Below are 19,401 nucleotides of genomic sequence, written 5' to 3' on the forward strand. Positions count from 1 at the left end.
CGATTTAATTTGGGCAACCTTTTCATCCAAACTCTATCAGGAGTACAATAAATTGTAGCCTTTTAAGTTTAGATGACAGAAAATCATGTTCAACATTGATTGGTTCTATTTTACAGGGTATGGGCTTATTTCAAAATGCATTACCATGGTGGGGGCAATCTTCTAAGAGCTTATAGTTTGTATTGGTTAGGGGTAAGTCAAGACCTGTACAATGCTTTAACCTTATCATTTCTCAAATGATCCATAAAGGGACCACTCTAAACATTTCTCAGAATACTTTTTTCACCACTTGCGTGTGGGTGTGCTAGTTGTATATTATTATTTTTGTTCTATTCTTAGTTCATCAGATAATCATAATAACACATTATACAAATATTATGTTACTTTATCTCTAGTACCTTTCATATCTACATACATAATAACGTTATACATTAAACTCCACCTGTAGATCCAACGGCTGTGTTGGACAGACCCATAGTTAACATTACAGATGGAAAACCTCAGCTCACAGAACAGTTGGGGGCATTCATTCATCTCTTTCACACACGAGCTAGTCCCCTGAAAGCTCTCATTCATTCAATACTTAATAGCTCAATTTCAAACCTCTTACATCCAAATTTCAATCAATCATTTTATTATACAAATTCCAAAGAGCTTTATAAAACCCACATTTCAATCAATCAGCTTATTATCTAAATTCCACGACGAGCAAACCCGTATCCGGGAGCGTAATCATAGCCTCAATCGCATTAGCATAACGCAACTTATCCTATTCATGAAAATCGCAAATGAAATGAAATAAATATATTGAAACACAAGCTTAGCCTTTTGTTAACAACACTGTCATCTCAGATTTTCAAAATATGCGTTACAGCCAACGCTAGACAAGCATTTGTGTAAGTTTAGCATGGCATAATGCTATGCTAGGCTCTGCTGGCAGCAGGCAACATTTTCACGAAAATAAGAAAAGCAACCAAATTAAATCATTTACCTTTGAAGAACTTTAGATGCTTTCACTCAGGAGACTCCCAGTTAGATAGCAAATGTTCCTTTTTTCCAAAAATAATATTTTTGTAGGCGAAAAAGCTCCCGTTTGTTCATAATGCTTGGCTGAGAAATCGACCGAAAAATGCTTCAACTATAACGCCAAACTTTTTTCAAAATTTGCTCCATGATATTGACAGAAACACAGCAAACGTTGTTTAGGATCCATCCTCAAGGTGTTTTTAACATATATATTTGATAATATATCCGTCGAGGCAATTGGTTTCTCATAAGAAGTGATTGGAAAAATGGCTACCTCAGTATTTTACGCGAGATTTTCTCCGGGAGACACGATGTGACCACTCGCCAAATATGGTCCCTTACAGCTATTCTCCAATGGAAATGCCTAAAAAGACGTCACAATGCTGTAGACACCTTTGGGAATGCGTGGAAAACGTAAACTCATTCGTAGCTCATTCACAGCCATATAAGGAGTCATTGGCATGAGGTGGTTTCAAAAAATGTGGCACTTCCTGATTGGATTTTTATCTGGGTTTCGCCTGTAACATCAGTTCTGTGGCACTCACAGACAATATCTTGCAGTTTTGGAAACGTCAGAGTGTTTTCTTTCGAAAGCTGTCAATTATATGCATAGTCGAGCATCTTTTTGTGACAAAATATCTTGTTTAAAACGGGAACGTTTAAAAAAAAAAAAATTCTAGCGCCCCCTAATGCATAACTGGTTAACACCCACATTTTAATCAATCAGTTTTTTATTATCCAAATTCCAATCACACAACTCTCACACTAGGAAAACACCTGTTCAGTTAATTAGTCAAGCACACAATATATTCATCCACATTCACTTAGTACTATTCCCAAACACACTCAGTATTCTCCTGCATAACTCGGTGTTACCTCCTATGCATACATATGTATCTTCTGCGGTTCCTCTATAGTCTCCATAGTAGCCATAGTCTCTACAGTATCAATGGTACCTAAGCATCAAGCATTAATAGTCCCAATAGCATCCATAGTCCCTATAGGTATAGCAATGGTCCCTACAGCATCTATAGTCTCTCAGCATCTATAGTCCCTCAGCATCATAGTATCAATAATTTATATAATCTTAAATGCTATGGTCTCCATAGACTCTATAGTCTTGCCGCTTCCCATACATATAGAATAGCACCTTGTGCACCTTATGCTATTCTCAGTGGTTCCCCAACCAACCACATAGACACGTCTCATAAATGCCTAAAATAAGACCTTGTGCTATTACCAGTGGTTCTCAGACCACGTAGACACTTTTCATATAAATGCCTACAGACAATTGTCAGTGGGGCCTCTCCTGCCCTTACTCTAGCCTTCCTTACATTTCATTATTTACATTTTTTTTAATGTATATACAGATTAATTTAAATGGATTTACTGAAATCAGTTGCCATCCCTCAATTGTTTGCAGAGGATGTGTCTTCTCCTGGGCATCTCAAAGTAAGGGTCTGGTCTGGATGGGTCCTCATCCTCTTTTGGTCAGACGTGAATTTCTTTCACGCTTTATAAAATTCGCCACCGGTTTGGCTTGCAGACCCCCACTGGAAAGCTCCGCAGGCAGAATCAATCATGTTGTTCGTTGACTGCATATTGTCATGGAAATTCTTCCACAGGGACACTTAAAGTCAATCTTAAGTTAATCATTGTTTATTTGTCAGTGCACTGAAGAGGTTCCAACCAACTCAAAACATCATAGAACACATGTCAATCAGGAGCTCTGCCTGGGCAGTCCCAATAGTTGTCTTATGTACGGCTATACACAGACAAGTTATATTTGCATGATTTAGCATAATTCATGAATCATTACTGTTTTATTTAGTTCATGTGACAGACCAATACTGGTTCATAACGGTTTCTTCTCTCTAAGCTGAGACTTTAAAACTGAGATATCTTTCAAAACAAGGTCTGTGCGTACTGCCAAATTGTAGCTACTGATAGTGAGCATTTGTACAGTCAACCACTTGCATGAACACATAATGTAAGGGTTTTCTTCTGGTGAAAGAGAGGTCGGACCAAAATGAAGCGTGGTGGTTATTCATGTTTAATTTATAAAGACACTATACATGAACAGACTAAACAAAACAAGAAAAGTGAAAATCTAAACAGTCCTATCTGGTGCAAACACAGAGATAGGAACAATCACCCACAAAACCCAACACAAAACAGGCTACCTAAATATGGTTCCCAATCAGAGACAATGACTAACACCTGCCTCTGATTGAGAACCATATCAGGCCAAACATATAAATAGACAAACCAGACACACAACATAGAATGCCCACCCAGCTCACGTCCTGACCAACACTAAAACAAGGAAAACACATAGCAACGATGGTCAGAACGTGACAGAACCCCCCCCCCCCCAAGGTGCGGACTCCGAACGCACAACCTAAACCTATAGGGGAGGGTCTGGGTGGGCAACTGTCCGCGGTGGCGGCTCTGGCGCTGGACGTGGACCCCACTCCATAATTGTCTTAGTCCACCTCCTTAGCTTCCCTTGAGTGGCGACCCTCGCCGCTAACCTTGGCCTAGGAAACCTAACAACGGGCCCCACTGGACTGAGGGGCAGCTCCGGACTGAAGTAGCTCAGGACTGAGGGGAAGCTCGGGACTGAGGGGAAGCTCGGGACTGAGGGGAAGCTCGGGACTGAGGGGAAGCTCGGGCAGGTTGATGGATCTACCAGATCCTGGCTGACTGGTGGTTCCGGCAGATCCTGGCCGACTGGCGGATCCTGGCCGACTGGCGGATCCTGGCCGACTGGCAGTTCTGGCGGATCCTGGCTGACTGGCGAATCCTGGCAGACTGGCGGATCCTGGCAGATCCTGGCAGACGGGCGGATCCTGGCAGACTGGCGGATCCTGGCCGACTGGCAGGTCTGGCGGATCCTGGCAGACTGGCGGATCCTGGCAGACTGGCGGATCCTGGCTGACTGGCAGTTCTGGGGGATCCTGGCTGACTGGCGGATCTAACTGATCCTGGCAGACTGGCGGCTCTCTGATTGAGAACCATATCAGGCCAAACATAGAAATAGACAAACCAGACACACAACATAGAATGCCCACCCAGCTCACGTCCTGACCAACACTAAAACAAGGAAAACACATACCAACGATGGTCAGAACGTGACACATAAATTGGTTTATAGAACAGCACATGAATAGAACACAGAAATTAGTTATAAGAAAAGCACAAAAACATTCAAATGTCCATTACAGTTACTTAAGGCAAAAACAAAAGTAGGGTGGTTGTTCGGGGTGGATGGATGGATGGATAAGGTTGCGAGTTTGAATCTCGTCAGCAACAACTTTAGCATTTTAACTAATTAGCAACTTTTGAACTACTTACTACATTTGAACTACGTATTAGCATGTTAGTTAACCCTTCCCCTAACCTTAACTCTTTAACCTAACTCCTAAACTTAACCTTAACCCTAACCCCTAATCCTAACCCCTAGTTTAGCTAATGTTAGCCTGCTAGCTAACATTAGCCACCTAGATAGAATTGGTTACATATCATACAATTTGCTAATTTATAACATATAGTATGTTTAGCAAATTCGTAACATATTCTATATTTTGCAAATTCCTAAGATATCATTTGAATTGTAATTCGTAACATATCATATGAAATGGGTGATGGATATTCACAAATATTCACAAAACGTAACGTATCATACTAAATGGAGTGTTTCGGATTTACTTACAGAATAATAGCAAACGCTCTGAGACCAGGTTGGTTCCAAAGGCCTAGACCTTTGACTGAACGCAGCCACACCCCATTTTTTCAAACCTGGCAGACAGGCCGGCAGGATCTACCTACCTGGCCGGCTGGCCGGACCTACCATCCTGGCCGACCGGACAGACCTACTTACCTGGCCGGCCGGACCTACCTACCTACATGGCAGTCAGGCCGGACCTACCTTAATGGCCGGTTTTACCTATCTTTCTGGCCGGCTGACCATACCTACCTACCTGGTCGGCCGACTGGTCTCATCTGGCTGTCCGTGCGGTCCTATCTGTCCAGCAGGCCGACTGGACCTATCTATTTATGTTACATTTTCACCTAGGTTACATTATTTTCTGCATTATCATAATATTACATTGTCTTGTTACATTGTCATTTATGTTACATTATCTTGTTACATTGTCAATGTTACATTGTCTTGTAGTTTTACGGTTTGTTACATTATGTTGTTATATTGTCAATGTGATACATTATCTTGCTACATTATCATTTGTGTTACATTATCTTGTTGCATTGTCATTTGTTACATTATCTTTGATACTTTATTATCTTCTTATTCTTCAATCAACAGTCTTTGCTGTTTTTTTTCCTGTGTTCCCTTACCATAAATAAATCCTTTAAGCATCTCTTTTGTTATAGTTTTACCTTATTACAGTATCAAATGTACAGTTTTGCATCATATCAAAGAAAATAAGTACTTGAATTTCTCTGAAAGTTTTGGACTGAAGAGTCATCAATAAGTGCAATAATTCAATGTGACTGTTACTGGTGTCGTTCAAAATATCACCATGGGGTTGCGCCCAACTCCTATCCAGACTATGGACAGCATTTCTGCCTGACTGCTAGACTTGTTATTTGACTCTGGTCAGCTACTCAGTCTTTCCCCACCCCTATCCATTCCCTTTCAGCTCACCCACGCAGGCTTCCTCTGAGCATACTGAGCTGCCAGGGACGGACAGGGGAGGGGAATAGAGAGCATAATTGCTTGCTTTACTCAGCTTGTAGACAGGCAGACAGTTTAGGCAGAGAGACACAGAAGAACACTTGGAGAGATTGAGAGGAGGCACAAAATAAAGAAAGAGAGACGTAAGACAAAAGGGAAACAAATCACCAACAGCAAAAAAAAATTGATCCCAACAAGATGCCAAACGCCCCACCACCAGGCTGGAACCCAGATGAGAAGTCTGGGATGGGACAACCAGCTCCTCCACCCTACCAGGACCACCCCAACGCAGGATACCCCGCACCAGCAGGCTACCCCGCACCAGCAGGCTACCCCCCCAATCCCCAGGGCTACGCACCACCGCCACAGTATGGAGGAGCTCCCGGGGCCCCTTACAGCCAGCCATACCCCCAGGGACAGTACTCCCCGGGACACTACCCCCAGTCCACCGTCACAGTCCAGCCTACTGTGTTTGTGACCCGTGGAGCTCTGCCTTACCCTCTGCCAGACTACCTGGGCTACTCCATTTTCACCATGCTGTGCTGCTGCCTGCCACTGGGCATCGCTGCACTTATCTACTCCATCTCGGTGAGTGGGACTTTTATTGCTGTTTTAAGAGTATTCAAATGTAATGTAGACTAATGTGTTTCTAGTAGAGATGTATCCTAAATAATCCACAGAACATAACTTGTTTCATTTTGTAGAGTAGTCAGTAGTGTATTTCTCACTCTAGTCTTTTTTTAGCATTATCCAAAAAACCCAGTTACCGGTTTTGTTTAAATAAGGGCCCGTCTCTCTCTATCTCGCTCTTTAGAGTCAGTGATTTGAATTTTGACTTGGTGGTGGGCTGCATAGCTGGGGAGAGGGACATGTTTGTGATAGTTTTGGCCTTACAGTGTTGGTGTCTCACAGTCTTGAGTTCTGTTTTGAATAAGGTCCTGAGGATAGGTTGGTTTGAGGGGATCAGGGGAGGGGAGATGGGGTGCGGAGTAGGAGTAGGAATCAGGGAGAGTGTGTGTAAGAAAGGGAGGGACCCTTCCCGGAATATGGGTGATTAAAAATAGTGACGTGACAATGCGGGTGCCTTGACTGTGAGTGACGTAAGAGGGGGAGGTATTCAACATTTAAAAGGTATTCTGAAGACGAAAGGAGAACTCCATCAATCCTCCATCTTGTCCTTTGCCAAACCTCACCATCGAATGGACAGACACACTGAGAAGAGGGGTAGGAAAGGGCTGGAAACCCTGAAATATCCCTACATGCCCCAAGTCAATTTCAATTTAAGGGGCTTTATTGGCATGGGAAACATATGTTTAAATTGCTAATGCCAGTTGAATAGATAATTAACAAAAGTTGAATAGTCAATAAAAAATGTACAGTAAACATTACACTTACAAAAGTTCAAAAAGAATAAAGACATTTCAAAAGTCATTATGTCTATGTACAGTGTTGTAATGATGTGCAAATAGTTAAAGTACAAAAAGGAAAATGAATAAAACATAAAACATGAGTTGTATTTACAATGGTGTGTGTTTTTCACTGGTTGCCCTTTTCTTTTGTCAAATCTTGCTGCTGTTATTGCACACTGTAGTATTTTACAGATTGTACACTGGATTGTACACCGTGTAATCTGAGGGAAATATGTGTCTCTAATATGGTCATACGATTGTCAGGATGTTAGGAAGTGCATCTCAGTTTCCACCTCGTTTTGTGGCCAGTGTGCACATAGCAAGTCCCTTTACTTACTTACTGGGATTACAAACGCATATCAGGTTAGGCAGCTAATTGTTGACTGGGTATGACTCATATAGATCAATGTGGGTAATGGAGGAAACATCCAGGTCAAAGCCTGGTATAGAGAGAAAGGAGGTTGAAGACCTCTAAGATGTTATTATGGGCATCTTTATTTCACAATGAGACAGTGGCTTATTATCAAGTATCAAAACCCAGTGGATGATTTCTAACGTAATAACAACATCAACGGAGGTTGAACAATGTGCTGGTGAATTGACTTCATGCACATCCATCATATACATAGTCGCTCAGTAAAGTTCCTCCTCTCCTGGGCAAGTCAAGAGCTATTATATACTGTAAAATATTTCATATTTTCATATTTGTATCATATTTGTACTGTGTACTTGAGTTTATGTCCTCAAACGTGACTACACCTCAGCAACTATATTTGCCAGAAAGGTGAGATGTTAACCTTTCTTTGAGTATGTAGGATTACTAGTTATTGTTGATGGCCCTCTCATGATAAATAATTAATTTTGGGGCCGCATGGAATATTCAATAAATTTGATTTTATATATAAATAAAGACTAAAGTGCAAATGTTCTGTGATTTGACCCGTCCCTCTGTGCATTTTAACCCACCTAATACCAACATTTCTCACATTTTTCACCATTCTAAAGCTCTAATTATTGTGTTACTTTCACAACGTCATTTCTGTAGATTATCATTTATTTTGTGATTAGTGATTCATTTTAAGGAAAAAAAAAAAAAACCTGTCCCTCATTTAAAGGTCAAGCATGTTACTTGAACTGAACTCTCGTTTTAATATGGTGAAACTATTCCTTTTTAAATATTATTTTCAAAAGAAACATTGAACATCTAATAGTCAAATAATAGTGTAAAATCAGATGAACCCGTCTACTATTTTTGACCATGTTCTGGTGTTTCGTGGTGGAAAACTGAGTGTGTTGAGCATAACAGGTCGACCCTGTTACACATAGATAGACAGGCTAGAAATGTTTTCACAATAATAATAAACATTGTGAAGCTTGCATTCAATTGCCCCTCCCTGTTGAACACAAAAAACTTCCATTTCCCCTGTAACAAGGGGATTTATGGTTGATCAACAGTGTTACGAGCATACCTGTTGGCACTTAAAGTATATTAATAGGAACTATTAGCAGTTGATGTTATTCTTCAATAACACAGACCCCAAAGAAAAAAAGAAGAAAAAAATAACACATCATAGTTGTTATGCTGGAAAGTAGATGACAGATGTTCCGTCTTCCCTGTCTTCAGTGATTCTCCACAGAACAAAGAGACAGGATGTAATCTATATCCCAACCCATGTCACGTTCTGACCTTTATTTCCTTTGTTTTGTCTTTATTTAGTATGGTCAGGGCGTGAGTTGGGGTGGGCAGGTGTCGTTAGTTGTCTCTGATTGAGAATCATACTTAGGTAGCCTGGGTTTCACTGTCGGTTTGTGGGTGTTTGTTTCCGTGTGAGTGTTTGTCGCCACACGGTACTGTTTTTTTTTTTTTGTAGATTTCACGTTATCGTTTTTGTTTGAGTGTTCATTTGTCTTTATTAAAAACATTATGGACACTTACCACGCTGCAGACGAAGAGGAGATCTGTCGTTACAACCCTAGCCTGTGGTTGACCAATTAGAATTTCTTGCAGTAAAATTGGGCCAATGGCCAAATAACAAGTACCTCGTGTATAGGCAATTTTAACCAATTAGAACTTGCCACAAGTAGCTATGAGTCCCAGACTGAAATTCCTCCCATGTCTCTGACCCATTAATCAATGTTTCCCTATTACAGAAAAACAGCTATTTCCATTGATCGTTAATTCCCTCTTCACCTTTAGTCCTCTGCGTTGTGTATTTATCTTAAAATATTCTTACAGCACTTACTATAGTATTTTTTTTATTTAACCTTGAGTTGGGAAAACATGTTTTATATTAAGTTGAACATGTGCTCATTATGACAATGTTAAAATTAGGTGGAACGACCCACATCACAGACTGAATCATTTTAGCATGCTCTTGTAATCTCATATCCATGACTCACTGCCATGAAGTTATGTTTCATTTTCCCTTAAACTGAAGTATCTCATATCCACGACTCACTGCCATGAAGTTATGTTTCATTTTCCCCTAAACTGAAGTATCTCATATCCACGACTCACTGCCATGAAGTTATGTTTCATTTTCTCATAAACTGAAGCAACCTGAGCTGATTCTTATCTGTGCAACACCCTAGTCATTGGGAAAACACATTCATGCCTCCTTATCTTTCGGGTATCAACACAAACAACAGACTGTTGTTTCTGCAATTATTTTCTCCAGTTTTACACAACTGAAAAGGCTATCTGGGGACAGATAGCCTGTAAGCATCCAGAAGATACTCTGGAATCAATCTGTCAGACCTAGGTTTGATTTGACGCTTAAATCCTCTTAAGGATCTGACCCTTTAAAAAAAAAAAAAAATCGAAAATGACATACCCAAATCTAACTGCCTGTAGCTCTTGACCTGAAGCAAGGATATGCATATTATGGGTACCATTTTAAAGGAAACACTTTGAAGTTTGTGGAAATGTGAAATTAATGTAGGAGATTATAACACATTAGATCAGGTAAAAGATAATGCACTAATTAGAATAGAAATTGTGATAAATATAATGGGATAATGGCCTACTTATAGTAAACAGTTGAGCACCTGCAGAAGGTGATTTTAATAATGAAGAATGCAGATAAACAAAACATGAGAAGTGTACAGACCATGAATGAAAACAAACCAATACTGCCTGATGACAGAGGCTACAGAGGGCTAAATAAAGGGGAGGTAATCAAGGTACTGATGAAGTCCAGGTTTGCATGACGATGGGAGCGGGAGACCGGGAATAGGCGTGACCACACCCAGTTCAGACCTGGAGGAGACATAATGGGTGAGTGGTGTATTATCTCTCTAAGAGGCTACATGACGCTCTGCCAGGAAGCTTGGGCATGACTATCCCACACCGAGCTCTTCCCACCCTGACTCAGTTGCGGCAAGCTGCAGTTGCCAGTTTTTGGTGGATACTGCGTACAGAAGTGACAAACCGCACTGCAAACACAGTTTTCTCTTCTGTTTCTTCCAGTCAGCATCACTGTCTGATTGGCACATAGACTTAATTCCCACTCACATAGAGTACACTACCGGCCCATCTTAAAACTATTCCCAGACAGGGAGAGATACAAAGGAGTCATGTATCTAGGAAAATGTATGTTCCAAGAAATGTGTTACTGTACTCTATATGTAGAAAGAAAAGGAGATATGGAGATATGTCCTGCATGAGAAAGCTGGTGAAATTATGACTTCCTATTTCCTACCGGCTACTGTTGTGGAAATGATTCCCTTGGATTACATACAGTGCATTCGGAAAGTATTCAGGCCCCTTAACTTTTTCCACATTTTGTTATTACAGAGTTATTCTAAAATGGATTAAATTGTTTTTCCTCCTATCAATCTACACACAATAACCCATATTGACAAAGGAAAAACAGTTTATTTTTTGTAAATGTATAGCAAATAAAAACAGAAATATCACATTTACATAACTATTCAGACCCTTTATTCAGTACTTTGTTGAAGCACTTTTGACAGCGATTACAGCCTTGAGTCTTCTTCGGATGATGCTACAAGCTTGACAAACCTGAATTTGTGGAGTTGCCGCTGAAAAAACACCCCCGCAGCATGATGCTGCCGACAACCACCCCACCCATTCAGGCCAAAGAGTTTCGTCAGAGAATCTTGTTTTTCATGGTCTGAGAGTCCTTTAGGTGCCTTTTGGCAAACTCCAAGCGGGCTGTCATGTGCCTTTTACTGAGGAGTGGCCCGATTGGTGGAGTGCTGCAGAAATGATTGCCCTTCTGGAAGGTTCTCCCATCTCCAGAGGAGCTCTGGAGCTCTGTCAGAGTTACCATCGGGTTCTTGGTCGCTTTCCTGATGAAGGCCCTTCTTCCTCAATTGCTCAGTTTGGCCAGGCGGCCAGCTCTAGGGAGAGTCTTCCTAGTGCTGGCCGCCTGGCCAAACTGAGCAAACTTCTTCCATTTAAAAATGATGGAGGTCACTGTGTTCTCAGGCACCTCCATTGCTGTAGAATTGTTTTGGTACCATTCCCCAGATCTGTGCCTCGACACAATCCTGTCTCTGAAAAATTCTGCTCTGATATGCACTGTCAACTGTGGGACCTTATATAGACAGGTGTGTGCCTTTCCAAATCATGTCCAATAAATTGAATTTACCACAGGTTGACTCCAATCAAGTTGTAGAAAGATCTCAAGGATGATCAATGGAAACAGGATGCACCTGAGCTCAATTTGGAGTCACATAGCAAAGGGTCTGAATACTTATGTAAATAAGGTATTTCTATTTTTTATTTGTAATACATTTGCAAACATTTCTAAACCTGTTTTAGCTTTGTCATTATGGGGTATTGTGTGTAGATTGATGAGGAAAATGTTGTATTTCATCCATTTTAGAATAAGGCTGTAATGTAACTAAATGTGGAAAAAGTGAAGGGGTCTGAATACGTTCTGAATGCATTGTAGATAGTTGCATTCCCTATTTTATTGAGTTTGGATTGTTTGAGGTTAGTTCGAGATCTATGCAGGATATTGTTATGTTTTGATTTATAGGATTTTCCACATCTCAGCATGTTTTTCCTGGCCTAACCCACAAGAGGGAGAGTTGCTTTATAGTTGAGCTGAGAGTCTGTTGGGTTTGGGATTTGCGCCAGGTTGTCTGGGAAGGGTAGGGGGAGGGGAACAGGCCTGTGGGAGGGTCAACAGAGGTACAGGGCTGGGCAGGGGATTGCAACTGGAATCTGCCTCTTGGAAATTCAACGTTCACACAGTGGGGCCTTTCTAACATGGTGGACAAGAGGGCATAATCAGAGAGCAGAAAGAAGCTATTGTGTGTGTGTGTGCCTTTGCTAGTGTGTGTGCTCGTGCTTGTGTGTGCGTGCTCATGCTTGTGTGTGTGTGTGTGTGTGTGTCTGCTCGAGCTTGGTTGCGTGTCTGTGTGTGTGTGTGTGCTCGTGCTTGTCTATGTGCGTGTGTGTGTGTGTGTGTGCTCGTGCTTGTCTATGTGCGTGTGTGTGTGTGTCTGCTCGAGCTTGGTTGCGTGTCTGTGTGTGTGTGTGTGCTCGTGCTTGTCTATGTGCGTGTGTGCTCGTGCTTGTGTGTGTGTGTGTGTGCTCGTGCTTGTCTATGTGCGTGTGTGTGTGTGTGCTCGTGCTTGTGTGTGGTTACGTGTCTGTGGCTGAAAGTGTTTTTAGATTTGTGTCTGTGTGTCGTAGGCTGTGTGTTTTCCAGTCAGTATGTTGCGAAATGTTTTAGTGTGATTTGCCATGAAATAAGAACAGGACGATGAACAGATCCCTTTTGGAGATTGCACACAATTTCCTGGCAATTGTCTTCGAAAGGAGTAGCGTGTCTGTTGTTTCCCTTGACAAGTTTCAAGTTCATTTAGTAATCCATTAAGCATATTTTCCTGTCTTTGTACATTCTGAAGAAAACGGTGCTTAAACAGGTATTATTTTAATACTATTTATACTATACTCTGGCATTATCAGAAAATGGTTACACACACTAACTATTAACACCACTTGCTAGGATACCCCAGCCTCCTTTTATGAAGCGGCCCCTATCTGGCGCCATGGGTTGTTGGGAATGAATAGGGCCATTACCACATGTCCAAATAGAATGTTGCTTACGCTGTTGGTATTTGCTCTAAACCCTGAACTTCATTGTGAATGTTATCTTTATTGTGACTGTCATGATATGTTGAGAATGGTACTTCGATATTTGTCAATGTCTGAGATAAAGCTGTTTGCTTTATCTCAGACATCCGTTTATGACATATTCTTTTTCATCAGATTTTTTGTGTTTAACGTTACAGAGTGCACTTTGAGGAAACAGAGATGTGTAAAATAAGTTATAGTGGCCTTAGACGAGAAAAACATAAGCAATCACAATCACAACTAACAAATCTATGAATTTGAAACATTGTCGAACACGGCTCCTTTGTAAGCAGGACCGTTAGTGGCATGAATCCGGCATGTGTTAAGCTGAACCTATAAGCAACATGTGGTGAAAAGGGAAAGTGGCTGAAAATTAGGTCATTTAAGGGAGAATAATTTAAGAGAGAGCTCAGATGCATCAAACACCACAACGTCTGTGTTCCACTCCCAGTAATTCTCCAATTAATACAGTCCACACTCCAAATGTTTCTGTCATTTTTTAGGTGAAGTGTAGAGACTTAGCTGTCAATGAAAATAGCAACAGCATTGTTTCAGTTAACCCTTCGATAGCCACTTTATCTATCCATCCATTGTTTAAACACACTCATCCCTCTTATCCCCATTACTGACAGTACCCTACTGTCACGTCGTGTATGTCGGTGGCAGGGAAGTCAGGCGCAGGAGAATTGAACTTGGTAAAAATGGAGTATTTTCATAACTTAAAACATAAACTCCAAAGTCCATAATAAAATAAATGTGGTTACAAAGACACGTCGCACACCAATCCATAAAACATGAACATAACAATAAACAATCTCTGACAAGGACATGAGGGGAAACAGAGAGTTAAATACACAACAATTAATGAATGGGATTGGAACCAGGTGTGTAAGAAGACCAGACGAAACCAATGGAAAATGAAACATAGATCAATGATGGCTAGAAGACCGGTGACGTCGATCGCCAAGCACCGCCCGAACAAGGAGAGGCATCGACTTCGGTAGAAGTCGTGACACCTACTCTACCCTCATGTACATACTGTATATTAGGTAGAATTTGGTAGAGTTTGTTTTTGGTCTACTCTTGTAAATATTGATGTGTTGATTATATCTTAGTGGAATAAGAAAGTATGTAGTTACTAAGCTAACACAATTCTGTACATTGCTCTGTAATGTACAATTGACCTTATTTTAGAACCCCAAAAAAGTAATAAATAAAATAAAATGTTATTTGTCACATGCGCCGAATACAACAGGTGTAGTAGACCTGACAATGAAATGCTTACTTACTAGCCCTTAAACAACAATGCAGTTTTAAGAAAATCCCTAAAAAAGTAAGAGATAAGAATAACAAATAATTAAAGAGCAACCGTAAATAACAATAGCAGGGCTATATACATGGGGTAGCGGTACAGAGTCAATGTGTCAATGTGCAGGGGGGCATTGGTGTCGGGGTAATTGAGGTAATTATGTACATGTAGGTAGAGTTATTAAAGTGACTATGAACTGCAGCCTTGTTAGTCAACAGTATCATCCAGGAAACCAGATTAGACGGTTAGCTCTATTCTATGACTTAAGATGACATCTGAGATGACATGTATTACTGGTTGTCATTACACAATGCCAAAAAAGATGCACAACTGTTTCTGGGTGGTCGTTACAAAAGGAACAATTTGAGTTGATGTTTTCCTTAATCATATCACCCATCTCACATCCTGCTCCTCCCTCTCCATGAGGTCACACACCAGTTATAGATCCTCCACAAAAAAACTATTCATGAAATGTTCACTTTGTAGTCCGATTGCACTCAACACATTGCTTAGAACATATTGCAGATACAGTATTTTATATTTTATAAAACACTAGAATAACCAGTTAATTGTTCAGAATAATTTATTTAGGTTTTAGTTGGTATTAAATGTAATGTGGTTTTCAAGGAGCCTGACCCGACAGATTATATTATGATGAGTCATATGGACAATATGCTGCAGTGCTGATATAGGCCCATGGGGAAATTAGTATTACGTGGGTAAGTGAGTGGAATCAAGCTTCCAGTAGGTTTCTGGGGCCTCATTTATAAACCGTGCATATATACAAAATATACCCCAAAATGTGCATGTGCAAGTTTTATTTAAAAAAGTACTTGACGTGAGAATGTACTCACCTCCCTGCAAACTTCAGACCATGCATACTTACATCTGCTAGTGGTTGAAATATTGTATTGCAAGCTTGCAAGTGAGTACTTTTGATGAAAATAAAACAAATTTAAGAGGAAAACATTAACAAGAACGCAACTATTTGCCATCAGTGAGAAGAGCAAAAATATGTTTTATTTTCATAATCTAAAATAGTTAGACATAATCTTATAATTAGACAAAGGAATATTTGTCCTATTTATTTTATTTTCATAACCATTGCAGTATATACAGTGTTCCAGAATACACAGTATTCCAGAAAATACAATAATTCTCACCTTTTCTGGCTGTGATGGGTTCATATTCCATACAGCAAATGACCACGCACATCTCTCATGTAATTGGACGTAGTAGCCTAGTAAATGGATAGGCTATATGTATTTCAAGTTTTGCAATATCATGGCAAACAGAGCATATAGACAGACAGATGGGATGGAGGAAATCTTGTGAACCTCAAGGAAATGGAAGAAAACCATTTGGTGGAGTGCCCAGATAATTATTCAAGACACGCAAATGCACAAACCCTCAGAAATACAACAACTGTCCAGTGCTAAGAGAGCCAACAAGCCCTTCTCCTCCAACTAGCCGTGTGGAAACAATTATGATCCAGCTGTCAGTAATCAGGAGAAGGGTTTACAATAGCAGGCAAGCCTTCTCACGCCATACTACCCTAAATTAACACAGAACCTCTCTGCCTAAAGCCTTCTGTCAACCCTTGCCCTGCTGTGGAAGCCAACTCAATAATTTCACCAGAAAACAGAAACAGATTGAGGCTATGTTAACAACATCATGTGACTAGGGGGAGGTTGATTCAATTGAGACTTAAATTAAATTGAGTCAGTCACTGTTGAGTGGGAGAGATCTTATAGGGGGTGTGAGGTCATGTTGTTATTCTTTAAACATAGACTAAGGTGGCAGAAACACTACATTTATTTCACTATGAAAATTTTAGCTTCTGCTGCTTACCCAATAATGCTTTGAGTGGGAATTTTGGTGCCTGTTGTTTGTGTTTTACAGCCACTTCATGTTTGGCACAAGACTCTTCCTGACTTGGAGAAAGAAAGTAATCCAAGACCACATGTGACACACATATACTGTTCAACTTTTTCTTAGAGCTTTACTGTTGCTTAGTGTGTGACTCATACTGACTCTTGTAGTCAGCTGCTCAGAGATGTCTATAGTGTAAAGTCAATGGCTAGGAGAGTCACGGACACTGAGACTTCAGTTAGTTGACTCAATGTTTAGCATCGCCTGTCAACTCTTGTTCTTCCCCCAAGAGAAATAATAACAGGTGTCAAAATATGTCTTACAATATAGCATCATTCTTAAGACTGTAGCTAGGGGAGAGAGCTACAGGTTTGTGCTCCATCCACAGCTGTTTCAACTTAGTGCTGCTTGGGGTGTGGCCACAGGAAATCAGTATTTTAGTTGTTTTTCATCAATTTATTTTTTATTTTCTGACTTTGTTAGCATGTTGGCTGAGTATTGTGTTTGTGAATTAATACTGCATCTCCTGAAATAACTCCAATCGAATAAGAGCATGGCACTGAATCATCATTGAACTCTCTCCGTTGAAGTCTCTTTCTCTTTTTCCTGAATGACGATTACAACAATTACAACTCTCTCTCCCTCCATCCCTCTGTCCTTCTATCCTTCTGTGCTCCCTCCCTCCCTCCCTCCCTCCCTCCCTCCCTCCCTCCCTCCCTCCCTCCCTCTCTCTCTGCTCTCAGACTAGAGACGCCAACAACCAGGGTCATCAGCAGATTGCTGAGAAGAATTCTCGTCTAGCGCGGATACTGAACCACACCGCCCTGGGTATCGGCATCACCGTCATCGTCCTGTACATCGTCTCTGCCATCATCCTGGGCAACCGTATCGACTGATCTGACACCTCAACACCGGCTAGCACCACAGCCACCGCTTCTCTCAACCCCAGCACCCAAAATCATCATAACCTTGACCACATACAATAGGTGCCGGTGACAGGCACTTTCCAAAGAGATACATCCCACTGGGTACACACTGGTTGAATCAACGTTGTTTCCACGTCATTTCAATTAAATGGCGTTGAACCATCGTGGAATATACGTTGAATTGACGCCTGTGCCCTGTGGGATATATCATAATGCTGTTTATTCATCAATGTTTATGACATACATTTTGAAAAACTACATCTAATGACTTACTTTTTTTAATACCGGCAGACCGGATAGTTTAAATCATTCATTATTTTGCCTGTTTAATTGTATATTTAATATACATAAATAAACACCAAATTATGGACACAAATTGTATTTTGGAATATTTCTAATACATTTCTGAAGGATAGTGTATGTACATTCAGTGTGTATGGATAAGTCATATCAGAGTTTAAAGACAGATTTGACAATGTTATGAGAATGCAGCAGAAAGAGACTATTCTTAAAGTCTGAAATTACATGTATTACTGGTTGTCATTACACAGAGTGCCAGTGAGGTTACCACTCACAAGAGTAAACATTTTACAACTCAATGTCAAATATTTACTTATTGTTACACAAATGTATCAATTTGCTCAATTCAGTGTTGTGGGCTATCAGTAATGACACAAGAAAGACTCAACTCAACTTATTTTGGTCAACCGTGGGGACTAATGCCTAGATTCAATTTGTAGAGCAGATCTGCTGAAATGTAAAGGTAATTTCCGTTTGAGTCGACATATGCAGCGTTTACCATGAACGCAGTCTCTCTGCAGTCACAGGAACATTGCCTTCCACTCTACGGATTGAATCTAGCCCTAGAAGTCCAAATAAATTGCAGGGCTGTTCCAGTTTGGCCTTACAGTTGATTCATTTGGTAAAAATGTCCACACTATCAATGTCATTTAGAGTCACATATTGCCAGATTATGTATAACACTGTATATGTTAGGTATATATTTTATTTGACTATGTATTCAGTGTTGCTCAACTCTTCTATTTACCAAGGGGTTGTACTTTATCCTTCTCTAAGTGTGTAGTTGATGGAAATAGTGTTTACCTTGTATCATGTCTGTATGTTTGTGAAAACACAAAGGAAGAGACCATTATAAGAATGCAGATATTTAAACCAAATTTGTTTTAAAATAAAGTTCAGTGTAAATAAAAATCACACACCGACTTCAGAAACTTTTAGATCAAACGGCCTTTTGACTGGTGGCAGGGTACAACTAATAATCCTAGAGCAGGTTTTCATCAAGGATATCTCTGTACTTTGCTCCATTAATCTTTCTCTCGATCCTGGCTAGTCTCTCAGTCCCTGCCGCTGAAAAACATGCCCACGGCATGATGCTTAAGGTCTTAAGGTGCCTTTTGGCAAACTCCAAGCGGGCTGTCATGTGCCTTTACTGAGTGACTTCCGTCTGGTCACTCTACCATGAAGGCCTGATTGGTGGAGTGCTGCAGAGATGGCTGTCCTTCTGGAAGGTTCTCCGATCTCCACAGAGGAACTCATCGGGTTCTTGGTTACCTCCTGACCAAGGCCCTTCTCAACCGATTGCTCAGTTTGGCCCGGGCGGCCAGCTCTAGGAAGAGTCTAGGTGGTTCTAAACTTCTTCCATTTAGGAATGATGGAGGCCACTGTGTTCTTAGGGACCTTCAATGCTGCAGAATTGTTTTGTACCCATCCCCAGAACGGTATTTCGACAAAATCCTGTCTCGGAGCTCAATAGATAATTCCTTCAACCTCATGGCTTGGTTTTTATTCTGACATGCACTGTCAACTGTGGGACCTTATATAGTAAGGTGTGTGCCTTTCCAAATCATGGTCCAAGGTAAACTCCAATTAAGTTGTAGAAACATCTCAAGGATGATCAATGGAAACAGGATGCAACTGAGCTCAATTTCGAATTGAATAGCATAGGGTCTGAATACTTAAAAACCTGTTTTCACTTTGTCATTACGGGGTGTGTAGATTGATGAGAAAACAACAAACGTAATACA

The 19,401-nt window shown here is 40.7% G+C and overlaps 1 protein-coding gene across 1 annotated transcript; it reads left to right on the plus strand.

Moving 5' to 3' along the window:
• Window positions 1–5,700: 5,700 nt before the first annotated feature.
• LOC115102123 (annexin A7-like) lies at window positions 5,701–18,571 on the plus strand. Its single transcript, XM_029621726.2, has 2 exons — window positions 5,701–6,313; window positions 17,174–18,571. The coding sequence occupies exons 1-2, from the start codon at window positions 5,924–5,926 to the stop codon at window positions 17,324–17,326; spliced, it is 543 nt and encodes a 180-aa protein (XP_029477586.1). The 5' UTR covers window positions 5,701–5,923; the 3' UTR covers window positions 17,327–18,571.
• Window positions 18,572–19,401: the final 830 nt, after the last annotated feature.

Source organism: Oncorhynchus nerka, linkage group LG3, assembly GCF_034236695.1.
Source record: "Oncorhynchus nerka isolate Pitt River linkage group LG3, Oner_Uvic_2.0, whole genome shotgun sequence".
NCBI classification, from domain to species: Eukaryota; Metazoa; Chordata; class Actinopteri; order Salmoniformes; family Salmonidae; genus Oncorhynchus; species Oncorhynchus nerka.